Source organism: Python bivittatus, unplaced genomic scaffold, assembly GCF_059951505.1.
Source record: "Python bivittatus isolate LINGU-HERP-01145 unplaced genomic scaffold, Pbiv_v1 ctg000020_np1212, whole genome shotgun sequence".
NCBI classification, from domain to species: domain Eukaryota; kingdom Metazoa; phylum Chordata; class Lepidosauria; order Squamata; family Pythonidae; genus Python; species Python bivittatus.
In genome coordinates, this window is record NW_028277030.1 from 66594180 (window position 1) to 66608887 (window position 14708).

At 37.4% G+C, this 14708-nt stretch overlaps 1 protein-coding gene across 11 annotated transcripts in view; it reads left to right on the top strand.

Annotated features, from left to right (window-relative positions):
- The window catches only part of TRMT11 (tRNA methyltransferase 11), a 53545-nt gene that overhangs the window by 7110 nt on the left and 31727 nt on the right, over positions 1-14708 (top strand). For all 11 annotated transcript variants that reach the window (XR_015796061.1, XR_015796065.1, XR_015796063.1 and 8 more), the window contains 6 exons: positions 100-181; positions 277-369; positions 3099-3233; positions 6465-6621; positions 8614-8694; positions 9887-10051. Coding sequence is in view for 4 of the 11 variants with exons in the window: in XM_088140428.1 (XP_087996554.1) it covers positions 100-181; positions 277-369; positions 3099-3233; positions 6465-6621; positions 8614-8694; positions 9887-10051 (713 nt within the window). In the remaining 7 variants the exon portion in view is untranslated. The remainder of the gene's footprint in view (positions 1-99; positions 182-276; positions 370-3098; positions 3234-6464; positions 6622-8613; positions 8695-9886; positions 10052-14708) is intronic.

Genomic DNA, 14708 nt, shown 5'->3' on the forward strand with positions numbered 1-14708 from the left:
CAATAAAATATTATCTACATAACTATTAAAGTAAATTTATATAAGTAAATTAAAATAGGATAAAAATATTCTTGAATGCCTGTATTTATTTGCTTTCAGATCAATATTTGAGCTGTGGGGTCATGGGAAATCTGTAGAAGAACTGCATTCTTCACTGAAGAGTTATCCAATAGAGAAAATGGTTGGTATAAGAAAAAAATCTTGAGTTTTTTTATTTGGTTGTGTTGCACAGCATATGCATTACACCCTAATCAAAACTGTCTTGCTTTATTTTAGGCCCCATATTTACAGTCCAACTTCACCTATAAAATAATAGTCTATGCTTTTAACAAAACACTAACACAAACAGAGAAGATTCAAAGAATGGATGTAAGTAATATTTAAGTTCTTCAGTTGCTTAAATGTCTGTTCTTTTATACTGAGGGAAGTATAATAATAATACAAGTGCATACATTGCAATGTTGATTACTTATAACTTTGGAGAGTTACCATTTTTTTTTCATGTTGTAGACATAAACCACAATTACTTCTGTCCTGTCCTCTAATGCCAGATGTGTACCCAGGTTGTCTTTGTTCAGTGATGCAGGGGGTCACATTGCAAAGCCTTCATATGTTCACAAATTCATTTCATGCCCCCAGTTGTATTCCAAGAGCTATAATCAAGCCTCAGACTAAGCTTCATTAAGTTTTCCTGATATATTCACATTTGTCCTTCAACTGTGAATGGCATATGTACCTGTAACTAATGTTACATTAGGCCATAAGGTACATCAGAGACGAATGACCCTTGGGTCTCATGCAGCTGCCCACCACCCCATTTGTGCTGTCTAGCACTCTGTAACTGCCTGCTAAAAGTTGGTGAGAATATGGCCAAATTTTTGTGTCAAGATTTTGTGTTTTTTTTCTCTTAAGGATGAGCATGAGACTTTTAAACCCTCTGATGATCCCAAATCACTATTTTTTAGAGTTTGGAGGATTTGCTTCTTGGCTGTTTCCTAATCCCATTACCACCCTTAATATAAAACAAAAAAAGGACTGAAGAATTTCATCCTTCTCAGAAGGGAATGTTGGGAAATATAAGTGATGTGAAAGTGCTTTTTATTATCTTTGGGAAGGGATGATGGTATATGATAATACTAGTGAGATTTTTGTATGCCCATAGATGACAAAAACACACAGGTATTTAGGATTGGACATTAATGGTAGTGGTGGAGACAGTGACATAATGTATTGAAATTTAAAAAGGGGGTGTTAGCCTTGTTTCTGTTTGGAAATTGCTTTTGTTTTTCTTTTTTTGCTTGGGATTGTAAAATGCCATGTTGATTTGGGTTTTTGATAATTATTAGATTTTAGGATTAGAAAAGTATTTTGTATTAGTTATATTTTTAGAGTAAAAGATGTAAGTATTCAATATTTGTATCTGCAACAAAGAAAGTCGGAAGTCACCTATTCTTTCTCTCTCTTCTTTTTATTTTTATTTTTTGCACTTTTAATTTTATTTCTTTTTTTCTCAACTTTTCTTGGTTTTTTCTGTTCCCTTATATTTTATTCTTTATTGAAAATTAAAGTTTCTTCTTAAAAAAAAAAAGAATTTCATCCTTTTCCAGGGAGATCACCGGATGTCCTCTAAGATGCCTTCCAACTTTCTGGAAGGTTGCAAAGCTCTGCTTTAGCCTCCCACCTTTGTACACCTATGAAATAATCTCTTCATGAAGCCTGTCAACATTCTTGATTTCTTACCACTTTTGAAGAGTTTAAAAATAGCCCTAAATAGGTGGTTTGGGTGCACAGTTGTCTTAGACGTGACATATTCAGGGTGGGCATCCACAGCCATCCACCTTCTTTATATTTTGCAACTCCCATCCCTCCATCACATTTTCAGAATTCAGCAGGACAATTTTTCAGATTTGTTTAAGGAAATAATTTTATAGAAATAATAGTGTAGTATGGTTCATAATGTAAAAAAAAAAAAAGTCCAAGTAGTTAGCCAAGAATTAGAAGCCAATACTACTTTGTAGTTTAAGTCACAATTAAAATTGATAGTAAGGGGGACAGAATCCAGCAAATAGAAGAGAAGGCAAGATTTGGAATTTGAAGATGATGGGAACAGTGCTCTTAAATAGCTTTCTTGACAGTGCAACGGTGCAGTCCCATTACTTCAGGAACCTTTGAACTGGCTATAGGTGATGTTTGGAGTCTCTAACCTTCTTCTGTCACTGATTATGGTGTCTAGGAGGCCTGATAAAGAGTCTGGCTTTTGTCCTTGGCACACTCGGGTGTCAGGCTCAAGGGTCCTGACAGTAAAAAGCAAATTACAGCTGGGGTCCTCAAACTTTTTAAACAGGGGGCTAGTTCACAGTCCCTCAGAATGTTGGGGGGCCGGACTATAGTTTGAAAAAAACATGAACGAATTCACACAGCCCAAATGGAGAAAGTAATAGGGCGCCCTGGACCCCACCGATCACCCTGTACAGAGGATCCCTCCCGCAGAGTATGAGGAGAGGAGGAGAGCCGCTGGACCCGGCATACCTGTCATGTAGAATAGTCTGGCTCTGCGATCTCCCTCCTTGTGCATCGCCTGCAGCTCCCGACACAGCCCCGACACTTCTGCTTCTGACAGACAGCAGTGGCAGCCAATCAGGCAGGTGGGCCAGATAAATGGCCCTGGCAGACTGTATCCGGCCTGCGGGCCGTACTTTGAGAACCCCTGCTCTACAGTTTTGTTTTTTTAAAAACACTCACAACTCATAGCAAAAGCAACTATATGGCTGATGACCCTCAAAGGATAAAAAAAATAATTTTTAAAAAGTGTATCTTCCAACAGGAATACATAACAGAGCCAATGCATTTTGATTTTAGTAGATCACCAGTGCTATATTTTTTATTTCTATGCTGCCTTATTAAATTTTTTAAAGTAATGCTTTTGGCTTAAGAGTAGTACACATTTTTTGTTTTGGTAGTCGTTATATTTCAATTATTTGCAGTACACCTAGTGTTATAAAAGTAAAAAGGAAAACAATATCCACAATATCATACATATAATATTGTTGGTTAATGCATTGTCTCCAACTCCTCTCTCCTTCTCCCCCCCCCTGCAGTCTTTACAGTTTTTACCATTTAAAGGACGTGTAGATTTAAAGAATCCAGATCATATATTTTGGTTTTTAGAAGATCATGGAATTAATCTAGGCAACAGCACAGAACAACCTATTGGCTTGTACTTTGGGAGATGGGTGAGTAATTTATTACATTAATAATGAAATTATCAACTTTTAAAACATCAGTACAATCATGGCAGATTGCAGCTTAGAATGTGAGAGGAATAAAAGATGAAGAGTTTGACGTTACGGATGAAATAAACAAAATAGATATATTGTATGTCTGTAAAACAGAGAAGTGATAAAGATGTAATAAATTCAGCTGAAGGAGGTCTGATCTTGTGGAATGGTTGGATTAACCCCCAGACAGGAAAGTGAAGATGTATGTTTAATTATGAATGAAATGACTAAAACATGTGTCAGAGGTAGAAATTTGTGTCATCTTGGTTTTTATGGATACATAAGAAAGTAGGAATCCATAGGTAGGTGATAATTTCACATGATGCTCCAATGAATGGTGATCATGAAAGAACCAAAAATGAATTTTGGGAAAAACCAAACAACATTCTGAATATATGTGATCTGGGGGGAAATTACTCTGTTGAGTAAGTGGAAATAAGATGAGAGAGAACAGAAAAATTGATTGGGCCCTTTGGAGTCCAAGAATAAATGAGAATTGTGAATCGTGAGTATCTGCTTAGAAGAAGGACTGTTAGTTTAAGGTATGTTATGAAAGTATACATCTATTCTATACACATGGCAGAAGAATGAATCTAAATGTAAAAGCATGACTGAGTTTATTTTTTGCAATGAAAATTTGAGAGAATTAGTTTGGAGCAAAGTGAAAAGAATTATATTAAGGAAGGCTGTAAAGGAATGTGGAGTTAATGGGAAGTATGAAAAAGGATGTTTGATGGTATGATGAAGTGAAAGACACTATGGATGACAAATACATGCCTGTATGTAGTGATTGCTACAAAAAATAAGAGGGAGAAAAAGATACTGTATAAGATGTACAGTGGTACCTCGGGTTACGAACGCCTCTGTTAATGAACTTTTCGGGTTACGACCAGCTCCGGCCGCAAAAATTTACCTCGGTTTGCTAACTCTGCCTCGGGGTACGAACAGGATACGTGGCCATTTTCCCTCCCATGACATGGTCAGCGGCCATTTTTCCGCCCCTGACACGTGGTCCGCGGCCATTTTTCCGCCCCTGACACGTGGTCCGCGGCCATTTTTCCGCCCCTGACACGTGGTCCGCGGCCATTTTCCGCCCCTGACACGTGGTCGTAGGGAGGGGGACTCTCCCTCCAAGCAATAGCCGCCTCCCTGTCCTCCACACCAGAACAGTTTAACGGTAATTACATTGAACCTTATGGGGAAATTTCCTTCGGGTTGCGACCAATATGGGCTGCGACCAGAGTCACGGAACAAATTAAGTTCGTAAACCGAGGTTCCACTGTATAGAGAAAAAAAGATAGTTGCAAAGCATGTAGTCAGAGCAAGGAATAGTTAAGATTAAAACAGACGAACAGCAGCATTTTGGATGGAAATACAAAATTGTTTTGGAAGTGGGTAAAGAGCACTAAACGGGGAAACTCCAGAAGCGCAAGTGGAATTGAGAATGAAATAATGAAATTATTTAGGATGAAATTAGATGAGGAAATGCTAAAAGAAGTATTCAAGATATTTATATGGGAACAGTAGTGATATATTGAATAGCAGGATTGAAATAAGGCTAGAAATGTTAGTGTCCCAGAAAACATGGAAAAAAGGTAATAAATGCTGTGAGAATGTTGAAAAATTGTAGGCTGCAGGTGAAGCTAATGTATCTAGAGAAATATTAAAGCATGGATGTGGTTTGGTTAGGGTCCCACTCTGTTGTGTGGTGTGACTTGTTCAACGTGTGTATGAGCAGAAAATGGATGGAGAAGTTTTAAGATTTGCAAATGCTGATAGAAGGATAAAGGGAAGTATGTGGCCCGTGTAAATAATTATTGTTTGCTAAAAGAGGCAAAAATAACTGTGAACCTGCTTCATCCCACTCTTGTGTGGAAGTGAGATTTGGGTATGTCAGAGAAACATAGAAGTAAGCTGAATGCAGTGTAAATGGGAAACTTAAGTAGTGTGGGTGGTAGGACAAGAAGTGATAAGGTCAAGAATGAATGGGCACTAAATGAATGTGGACTGAATAGAAGAGTGAATAAACACTATGAAATAAATATTTGGAAGTGTTTTGATCATATAAAGGGAATGAATGAGGATTGAAAAAAAGATATATGAAGAATGAATGAACGGGTCAAGAGGAAGACCAAGAAAGTCATGATTGGATAGAGTTGATGAAGTCTTCAGAAATAAAGCAGTGAGAAGCTTAAAGAATAACAGGCAATGTATAAGGTGGTGTGTGAACTTGGTGGAAGCTTTTTAGGGTTATAGAGGTATGGAGAGGAATGGTAAAATTATGTTGGTGTAAACCAGATTTAGCTATATGTCCTTCTCTTATGTTCTGCCTTTAATTTCTTTGGATTAATATTTCTCACTCCCTTTTTGTGCTTTGCATAACTTTTCTGAAAAGGAGTACTGTGATGGTGGGCATGTTGCAGCATGAGAGTGAAACAAATAGTTTAGCATAAGGTGGCAGAACTTCCTCAAATGCTCTGATCTTTTGAGGCAGAAAATAAACATATATGCAGTGTCCCTTTATTATTTCCAAACCAAGGTTTAATGCCATCCAAATTCATTATGAGCAAGGAGGGACATGCAGTCATAATTGGCTAAACCACTTTTTGTAGTTGCTGAGAGCATTGAAACAGTGACCTTGATCCATTTTTGGTATTCTTAAGGAAGTCTGTCCCATCAGGATCATTTAATATAGTTTATTTCTATCAAGAGAGCCGGTTTAGTGTAGTGGCAGCAGACAAGAAACCATGCGTCAGGCACGAAGCCTGCTTGGTGACTTTGGGCAGTCACTTTCTCGTAGCCCAGGACGAAGGCAAGGGCAAACCACTTCTGAAAATGTTGCCAATAAAACTGTGTGGACTGGTCCAGGGAGTCACCAGGAGGCAAAACTGACGAAGCGCACTCACACAAAATTATATCAGAATTGTTAAAACTTAGAGATGCACCCTCTTTTATAATTTTCAATATAGAAGTTGGACTTGATTGTTTTTAAGAGAAAAATAATATTCTGGACTGGAAGGCATATTAAGAGCGCTGCTTTTTTAATGTATTCAACATGTTAACCTGATAAAACATATGCATCTATGTTTAAAAAAAAAGTTTGTATGTTTTAGAAGTGCTTGGTAGCCAAAATAATTCATTCTTGTTCCTTTTCTCTCACTGCCTCCCCAACCATGTATTTCATAGATTGCCAACGGACAAAGGGACCTTATTGAATCCTACAGTGTTAAAAAAAGACATTTTATTGGGAACACAAGCATGCATTCCTGCTTGGCATTTATCATGGCAAACCATGGAAAAGTAAAACCAAACGATATTGTGTTTGATCCTTTTGTGGGGACAGGTATCCTCTCTCTCTCTTCTCCTCCAGCCTTTTTCAAGGGAAAAGAAATGAAGTGTTTTACATTTATAATCTGCTCATATTTGCTATTATTTCACTAAATTTATTCTTATCTGGCCTTGTCCCAAGTTTTTAGTTAGAAGAATTTGCTTTTGGGAATATGCTATTTGTACAAACCTTTGGGGCTCCAGATGTTACTGAACAACAATTCCCCAGCAGCACCAGCCAGTATGGAAATGGTGAAGGATATTGGGAGTAGGAGTTAAGCAACACTGGGGATGGGTGTTGGGCACAGTTTTCCCTCCCTGCTAGAAAACAGAGTTACCCAGATGTGGTATATGTTACCCAGATGTAATCATACAACATCATGCAACTCAGTAATCCAAGTATGATTTGTTTCCTAGGTCCATGTCTTCTTTATAACAACTCTAGCATGTTTAGCTCTATGGCTTCTTTATAACAACACCAGTCCCACCTGACAGTTTACTGCTTAGCCATTTACAGCTACCAAAAAATCTTCAGCTCAGTTGTTTTACTCATGCAGTTCCTGTTGCAACTGATGTCAGCAGTCATTGGCTTTGAAGAGACAGTGCAGTGTTAGCATTTTTAGTCACATACTCTGGAAGTAGTTCAAGAATACCTGCTTGATGACTAAATTCTCAGCAGTGATTCATCCAGAAGAAAAAAAGCAAGGATAGCTTATAGCCATGCCCCCGCCCCATTATGGTCCATTCCAGTGGACACTCAGAATTCCCATTCAATTGGATTGAAGAAAACTGGTCTATAGAATGTTCTGGGGAGGAATAGAGAAGTTTAGGACTCAGGAGCAGGTGGCTTTGTGTAAAGGAATTTGGAGATGGCCTTGGGGAACATAAGAAAAAGATGTTAACGGGTGAATGAAGGAATGGGCCATTAAGGAGGGATTTGGAAAAGGGATTGCGCAGCCCAGAGATTGAAGCAAGCATGAGAAAGATATTCAAGGCAACCCTGCCTTGGTTTTGTTTAGTATAAGATGGGACAAAGAAAAAATTTGGAGAGGCTTTCAAGATTGATATCAGCCCTTCGAGTTCAAGAAACAGACACTGCTGGGATTCCAGAAATGTTACTCTGTTGTTGTAGGGCATAAAAATTGATTCTTGAAAGCCTCTCCAAGTTTCTCTCTGCCCATCCTATACTAAAGAAAATTAAAGCAGGGTCATTTTGAGTTTCTTTCTCACGCTTCAATTTCTGGACTGTGTAATTGCTTCTCCAAGTCCCTCCTTAATAGCTTGTGTCTTCCTTCCCTCCTTTAATAGCTCTTTCATACCTTCCCCAAGGTCATTTTTAGATTCCTTTACAGTCTGTAATTGTATGGCATTGCATCTTTCTTTTCCCTGCTATTTATGCATTGCACTGAGGTATAAGAAAAATATCCCCTCAGGATTTGTATGGCCAAGGAAGCTACCCGTGTATCATTTGCTCTGGAAAAATTTTCAGATTTTATCCTGCAGTTAATCATACACCAGTTTCTTTTAGAAATTTGCTGTGTTGTATAAACAATGCTGCTACTTAGGTGATTTTAGACATTATCATCCCTCAGTTAGTTGTTTTTCTCGAACAAAACGGTAGAGGGTGCTTGTGTCACATGTACCAGCATGTTTTGTACGAGATAAATTGGTTCAAAATGAGATACACACCAAATAGTAATAGACTAATTTTGCTATAAAGACCATTTAAATATTAATATTTAAACTAATTTGCACTAGTGAGAGGAAATAAGACTTCTGGCAGAAGAGATAAATATTCATGGTCTGAGGATTGCTTAAAACAGTTGTCAGAAGATCATTGTTTCTCTGTGATGACAACAGTAGCCTAGTCTGTGCCACACAAAGAAGACAAAAAATTCAGGCACTCCAAGTATGTTGGGAATATTTTTATGAAATCATGCTCCACCCTGTTCTGGAATATTTGGTGAATTGTAAAAAGCATATTTTGTTTCTTTTCTTTGGCTTGCAGGTGGACTTCTTATAGCTTCTGCACACTTTGGAGCATATGTTTGTGGCACAGATATAGATTATAACATAGTACATGGGTTGGGTATGTCCTTCTCATTATTTACTAGTACAAATTAAATAATTATGTAAGCTGTGGTAGCAATTTTAGTTAGTTCCTGGACCCAGGAAATTTATCAGAGGCAGTAGCATTTACTCACCAGCCCCACATAGTCTTTCTTATAGTGAGCCATGATCGACAGACAGTTTTACTGTCAAAAGAAAATACAGTTGAAATTTAATCCTGATCGTTCCAGTGAGAGAACTGCCTTTCTTCAGTTTAATTTTTCAGTCATATTGGAATTTAAGTGACTGTTTCGGCAAAGTGAAATGATGGGTGACTGTCAAAGAGCATGTTGGGTATGCATAAAATCCCAGCCATAATTTCAAAGTGGTGGGTTGATTTTCTTATAATGTGTTGATTTGCGTAGTCCTCATTTGTTGCCTTTTCCAGCAGCAATAATGAGTTTTTCTCATAAGATATAGTAAAAGAAAATTAATTATTCATGATTTCTCTGCACACTGCCCTAAGCGATGTGTGTATGTTGTAGAATTTCCTTTTTGTGTGATTCTGACATATTGTGCTAAGAAAGACATATACTTTCTGCCTGATGTGTTATGTTGTCTCCATACACAATTAGTGACGACAGTTCCAGCAGTCACAGTTGCCAATATTAAGTGAGGACTGTGCAGGTTGTTAAGCAAGGACCTCATGTGACCGCAGCTTCTGACTTCCTACCAGCTTCCCCATTGACTTTGCGTATAGGAAGCCAGCAGGGAATGTCAGAAATTGTGCTCATGTGACTGCAGCTCACTGCGATGTCGTAACTGCAAGCTGGGCACTGAGTGACCGGATCACGATCATGTGACTGTGGGGATGCTGTGATGATTGGAACTCTGAGGACCGGTCATAAGTCTGCCTTGTTCAGCGCCATCATAAATTTAAATGGTCGCTGAATGAATGGATGTAAACCGAGGACTATCTGTAGAAAATAGTACTGTGCAGGTCTTTGTTTTTTTCTAGTATTTACTGAACAGTTGTGACCATTTTATTATGAATTAGATGGGACCATAATTGGCATTCACTTGTGATCAGTTTAAGGTGCAGAGAAATATTCTTACTAAATGTTATTTAGTTGAATGAAATGTAAATGAATTTCAGTAACAAAGGAAACATTGGGGATTATTTTAATCCCACATGAAATGAAATTGGTTTTTTTCCTCTTCATTGCTCTAAGGCAAAGCTAGTAGAAAGAATCAAAAGTGGAGAGGACCTGATGAAAATATCAGAGCCAACCTTCGCCAGTATGGTTTGGAGAAGTACTACCTTGACATATTTGTTTCTGATGCATCAAAACCCATATGGAGGAAGGGAGTGCAGTTTGATGCAATAATTACAGACCGTAAGTTAAGATGCAAAACCTAAAATATCTGTGATTCATGAATGCAATCCATGGGGATGATGATAAAATGGAAATATCTATAAGATTGTTGTAGAGTTTGCTGAGTATGGTGAAACATGAGAATATGAATATCTGAACTTTTAAAAATATGCTAGTAGTTTTCAGGACTATTGGATTTAGGTATGCTTTATTTTGTGTAATAGTAAGTCTAGTAGGAGCGTGCCTCAGTGTTTTGGAAACATTATTGGCATACAAGCTATTTTCTGTGAATGAATAAATGATCATTTTCTCTAATTACATTCCTCCCTTCAATGGAAGTAAAGTTTGTACATCTGAAAGGCCTTAATTTCAAATGTAATGCTTGCGTCTGGAATTTCCATTAAGCGAGCTGATAGCAATACTAGGTATGCATTGCATAATATATTGGTTTCTCCTTGATCATTTCCAAGTGTCCATTGAGTATAAACTATTAATGTATGATATGGAGTGCTGTATTATTTATTCATATGATATATGGTGTTATATTTTGTATCTGGGAATACCTTTGTTTCTGGAGTGACATTATTTGAAGCTGATTCTAGTCAATTTTGAGAAAGTCAAAGCCTTCCTGCCATTGCTTATTGGACTTGATTTTTTTTAATTGGGGTTGGTTAGAAAAATGTCAGTTATATGCAAAATATTTTAAATACCTCTCTGCTATGTATGATTATGCAATCTAAGAAATGTAAGTTGGTCAGAAAAGTCACAGAGAATTTAATATCAACTGAATATCTATCTGGACTTAATATTGTACAATTAGGACTTCCTTTCTTTTGTTTAAATTGAACCTCTTTAACCATGTATTAGTTGTTGAAGTAGTGAAGCATTGTAAATTTCATAAAAATTGAAACAAAATCCCATTTTTAATGTTTACTTTGAATCCATACATTTTGTAGAGCAATATTTAAAAGGTATGAGTCATAGCACTATTTGGAGAAAAAGGTTCAGGTTTTTTTCCCTAGAGCAAAAGTAGAAATTCATGTTTTAATACTGATTGCAAAGTATTAATCACTTCCAAAAATATTATCCTTAGAATCATGGGAAAGCCTAAAGTATCTTTCAACAAAATGTATTAATGATCGTCTAGCACTTTTATATATAAAATACCTAAACATGAATATGGACTAAAGTATTAAGCTTATTGTAAAGCAAAATGTACAGAATAAGTAAGTTTTACCACAGTTTTGAAATGTGAAGAGTTAAAACAGTATAGTTTAAATGCTGAATCAAATGTAAGTTAAAAAGCAGGGCACAGATGATAACCACTGTGAAGAACAAAAGACCGGTGAGTAGACCGGTCCTTCAAAGCTCTCCAGGGAAGAAGAGAACAGATCACCCATGAATGCTCTGAATGTCAGCTCCTCATGAGGGGACTATAAAACAGTGGTCTCCTGCAGGTTTAAGCACTAGGAGCTGAGGGAGATGACATCTTCACTTTCAGCAGCAGTGGAGCCTTTAATAAGGACACTAAGTCAGCCAAACTCACTTTCTAATCACATTTGGAAATATTCAGTTTAACCACTTTATGGATATTAGAGACCTTCAATACGGCGAGTTTAATTTGACACCTGAAACATTTTACCACCTTCTTTGGATTTAAGGAATTTTAAACAAAGACTTAAAAATTTAAAATAACGTATAATTAGCAAAAAGAAAAAGAAAAGAAAAAGAAAAAAAAAGGAATTTGATTTAAAAAAGTTTTAAACAGATTGGGTGACCAGAGAGATTTGGAATATTGGTTATTTTTGCTGTAAGTTTTGAAAAACAAGTATATAATTAAATAATATACTTGTTGGAAACAACTGAAATGGAACTAAACCCATATTAGGAACTAAGGCTCAATGAAGGTTGCAAATGGACACTAGAGGGAACTAAAGGACCTGGCAGAAAAGAGTTAAAATAGCTAAGCCGACTATAACTTTTTCTCATCTTAAAAGGTTTTTCGATAACTAGACAGATATTAATAACTAATAACTCAGAAAGGATACAGATTTCAATGGATACATTTTTAGAAGATAATGAGAAAAACTTTAAAGAACTTTTACCTGACATAGACATTATAGAGTTTGAAGGCATAGAAAACAACAACATTTTGATTAACAAAATGGGAATACAAAAGACAAATCAAGAAAAGGATCTGGACATGGAACAGCTGTGACAAGAAATTCTGGATGATGCCTTTTTATGGGATTCACAAAGTAGGCTGGTGAAAGCTTTGAAGACTCCTCTTGAATGCACAAGATTGATGAAAGATCAAATCCTGCAATGCCATTGGAATGATTTAAAAGTTAAGATTGTGAAGAGCAAAAAGAAGGAATATAAAGTTGGACTATTTGATCAGGGATAAACTATTTGTCTGCTATTTCTGGTAACTCCTAATGGATTTTTTTGCTAAACCAGGAGTGAAAAGATGACAATTTCTGGATTGCACATAGATAAAAGTTAGGCTGTGGGAAGAAGAGGTTTTTTTTTAAAAAATTGTAATTTTAAAAGAGTGTGAAAAGTTACTATATTAGCTTATGCTTGGTGTGATGAAGGTTGGAAGCCACTTCTTTATTATTGCCTTTTTCTTTTCTCTTCTACTTTTTTCTTCGCCTTTTCCTTTCCTTTTTTCTGCACCTTCTGAACTTTTATTTTTCTTTTTCCTTCTAGTTTAGTTTGTATTAGTTTTTACTATGTTTATTAAAAACGTCAATAAAATTATTTTTAAAAATGTAGTTTAAATGCTGAATCAAATGTATGTTAAAAAGCATACACAGAATACACAAGAATACACAGAAGAACTATACAAGAAAGATCTTAATGTGCCTGATGTCCATGCTGGTGTGGTCACTGACCTTGAGCCAGACATCCTAAAGAGTGAAGTCAAGTGGGCCTTAGGAAGCATTGCTAACAACAAAGCTAGTGGAGATGACAGTATTCCAGCTGAGTTATTTAAAATACTAAAAGATGATGCTGTTAAAGTGCTGCACTCAATATGCCAGCAAGTTTGGAAAATGCAACAGTGGCCACGGGATTGGAAAAGGTCAGTTTACGTTCCAATTCCAAAGAAGGGCAATGCCAAAGAATGCTCAAACTATCGCACAATTGCACTCATTTCACATGCTAGCAAGGTTATGCTCAAAATCCTACAAGCTAGGCTTCAGCAGTACGTGAACCAAGAACTACCGGATGTACAAGCTGGGTTTCGAAGAGGCAGAGGAACTAGAGATCAAATCGCCAACATTCGCTGGATCATGGAGAAAGCACGAGAGTTCCAGAAAAACATCTACTTCTGCTTCATTGACTATGCAAAAGCCTTTGATTGTGTGGATCACAACAAATTGTGGCAAATTCTTAAAGGGATGGGGGTACCAGACCATCTTACCTGTCTCCTGAGAAATCTGTATGCGGGCCAAGAAGCAACAGTTAGAACCAGTCACGGAACAACCGATTGGTTCAAAATAGGGGAAGGAGTATGACAAGGCTGTATACTGTCACCCTGCTTATTTAACCTATATGCAGAGTACATCATGAGAAATGCCAGGCTGGAAGAATCACAAGCCGGAATTAAGATTGCAGGGAGAATCATCAATAACCTCAGATATGCAGATGATACCACCCTAATGGCAGAAAGTGAAGAAGAACTAAAGAGCCTCTTGATGAGGGTGAAAGAGGAGAGTGCGAAAGCTGGCTTGAAACTCAACATTAAAAAAACTAAGATCATGGCATCTGGACCCATCAATTCCTGGCAAATAGAAGGGGTAGAAATGGAAGCAGTAACGGACTTCATTTATTTGGGCTCCAAGATCACCAAAGACTGCAGCCATGAAATTAAAAGACGCTTGCTCCTTGGGAGGAAAGCTATGGCAAGCCTAGATAGCATATTAAAAAGCAGAGACATCACCTTGCCGACAAAGATCCGCGTAGTCAAAGCTATGGTTTTCCCTGGACCATAAAGAAGGCTGAGCGCCGAAGAATTGATGCCTTTGAACTGTGGTGCTGGAGAAGACTCTTAAGAGTCCCCTGGACTGCTAGGAGGTCAAACCAGTCAACCTTAAAGGAAATCAATCCTGATTGCTCATTGGAAGGATTGATAATGAAGCTCAAGCTCAGATACTTTGGTCACCTAATGCGAAGAGAGATCTCTTTGGAGAAGACCCTGATGCTGGGAAAGATTGAAGGCAAAAGGAGAAGGGGACGGCAGAGGATGAGATGGTTAGATAGCATCACTGAAGCAATGAGCATGAAACTGAGCAAACTCAGGAAGGCAGTGAAGGATAGGAAGGCCTGGCGCAATATGGTTCATGGGGTCACGAAGAGTCGGACACGACTTAACGACTGAACAACAACAACAACAACAACAACAACAACAACAAAAGTTTAAATGCTGAATCCAATGTATGTTAAAAAGCAATGCCTACTGGTCCTTGATTCAATGGAGCTTTTTATAGTATTTCAGTGGTTTCAGTTTGGGGTTTGTTGAGATTAATGGAACATTTGTAAGCGCTCCCATATATTATCTAGCTAAAGAGAATCACATCAAAGTTCTGCTGCACATTTAACAACACTTTAAACTTGATGCATGAATAAGAGAACAGTCCTTCCTAAGGAGGGGGAGGAGCATGGTGGCAGACCA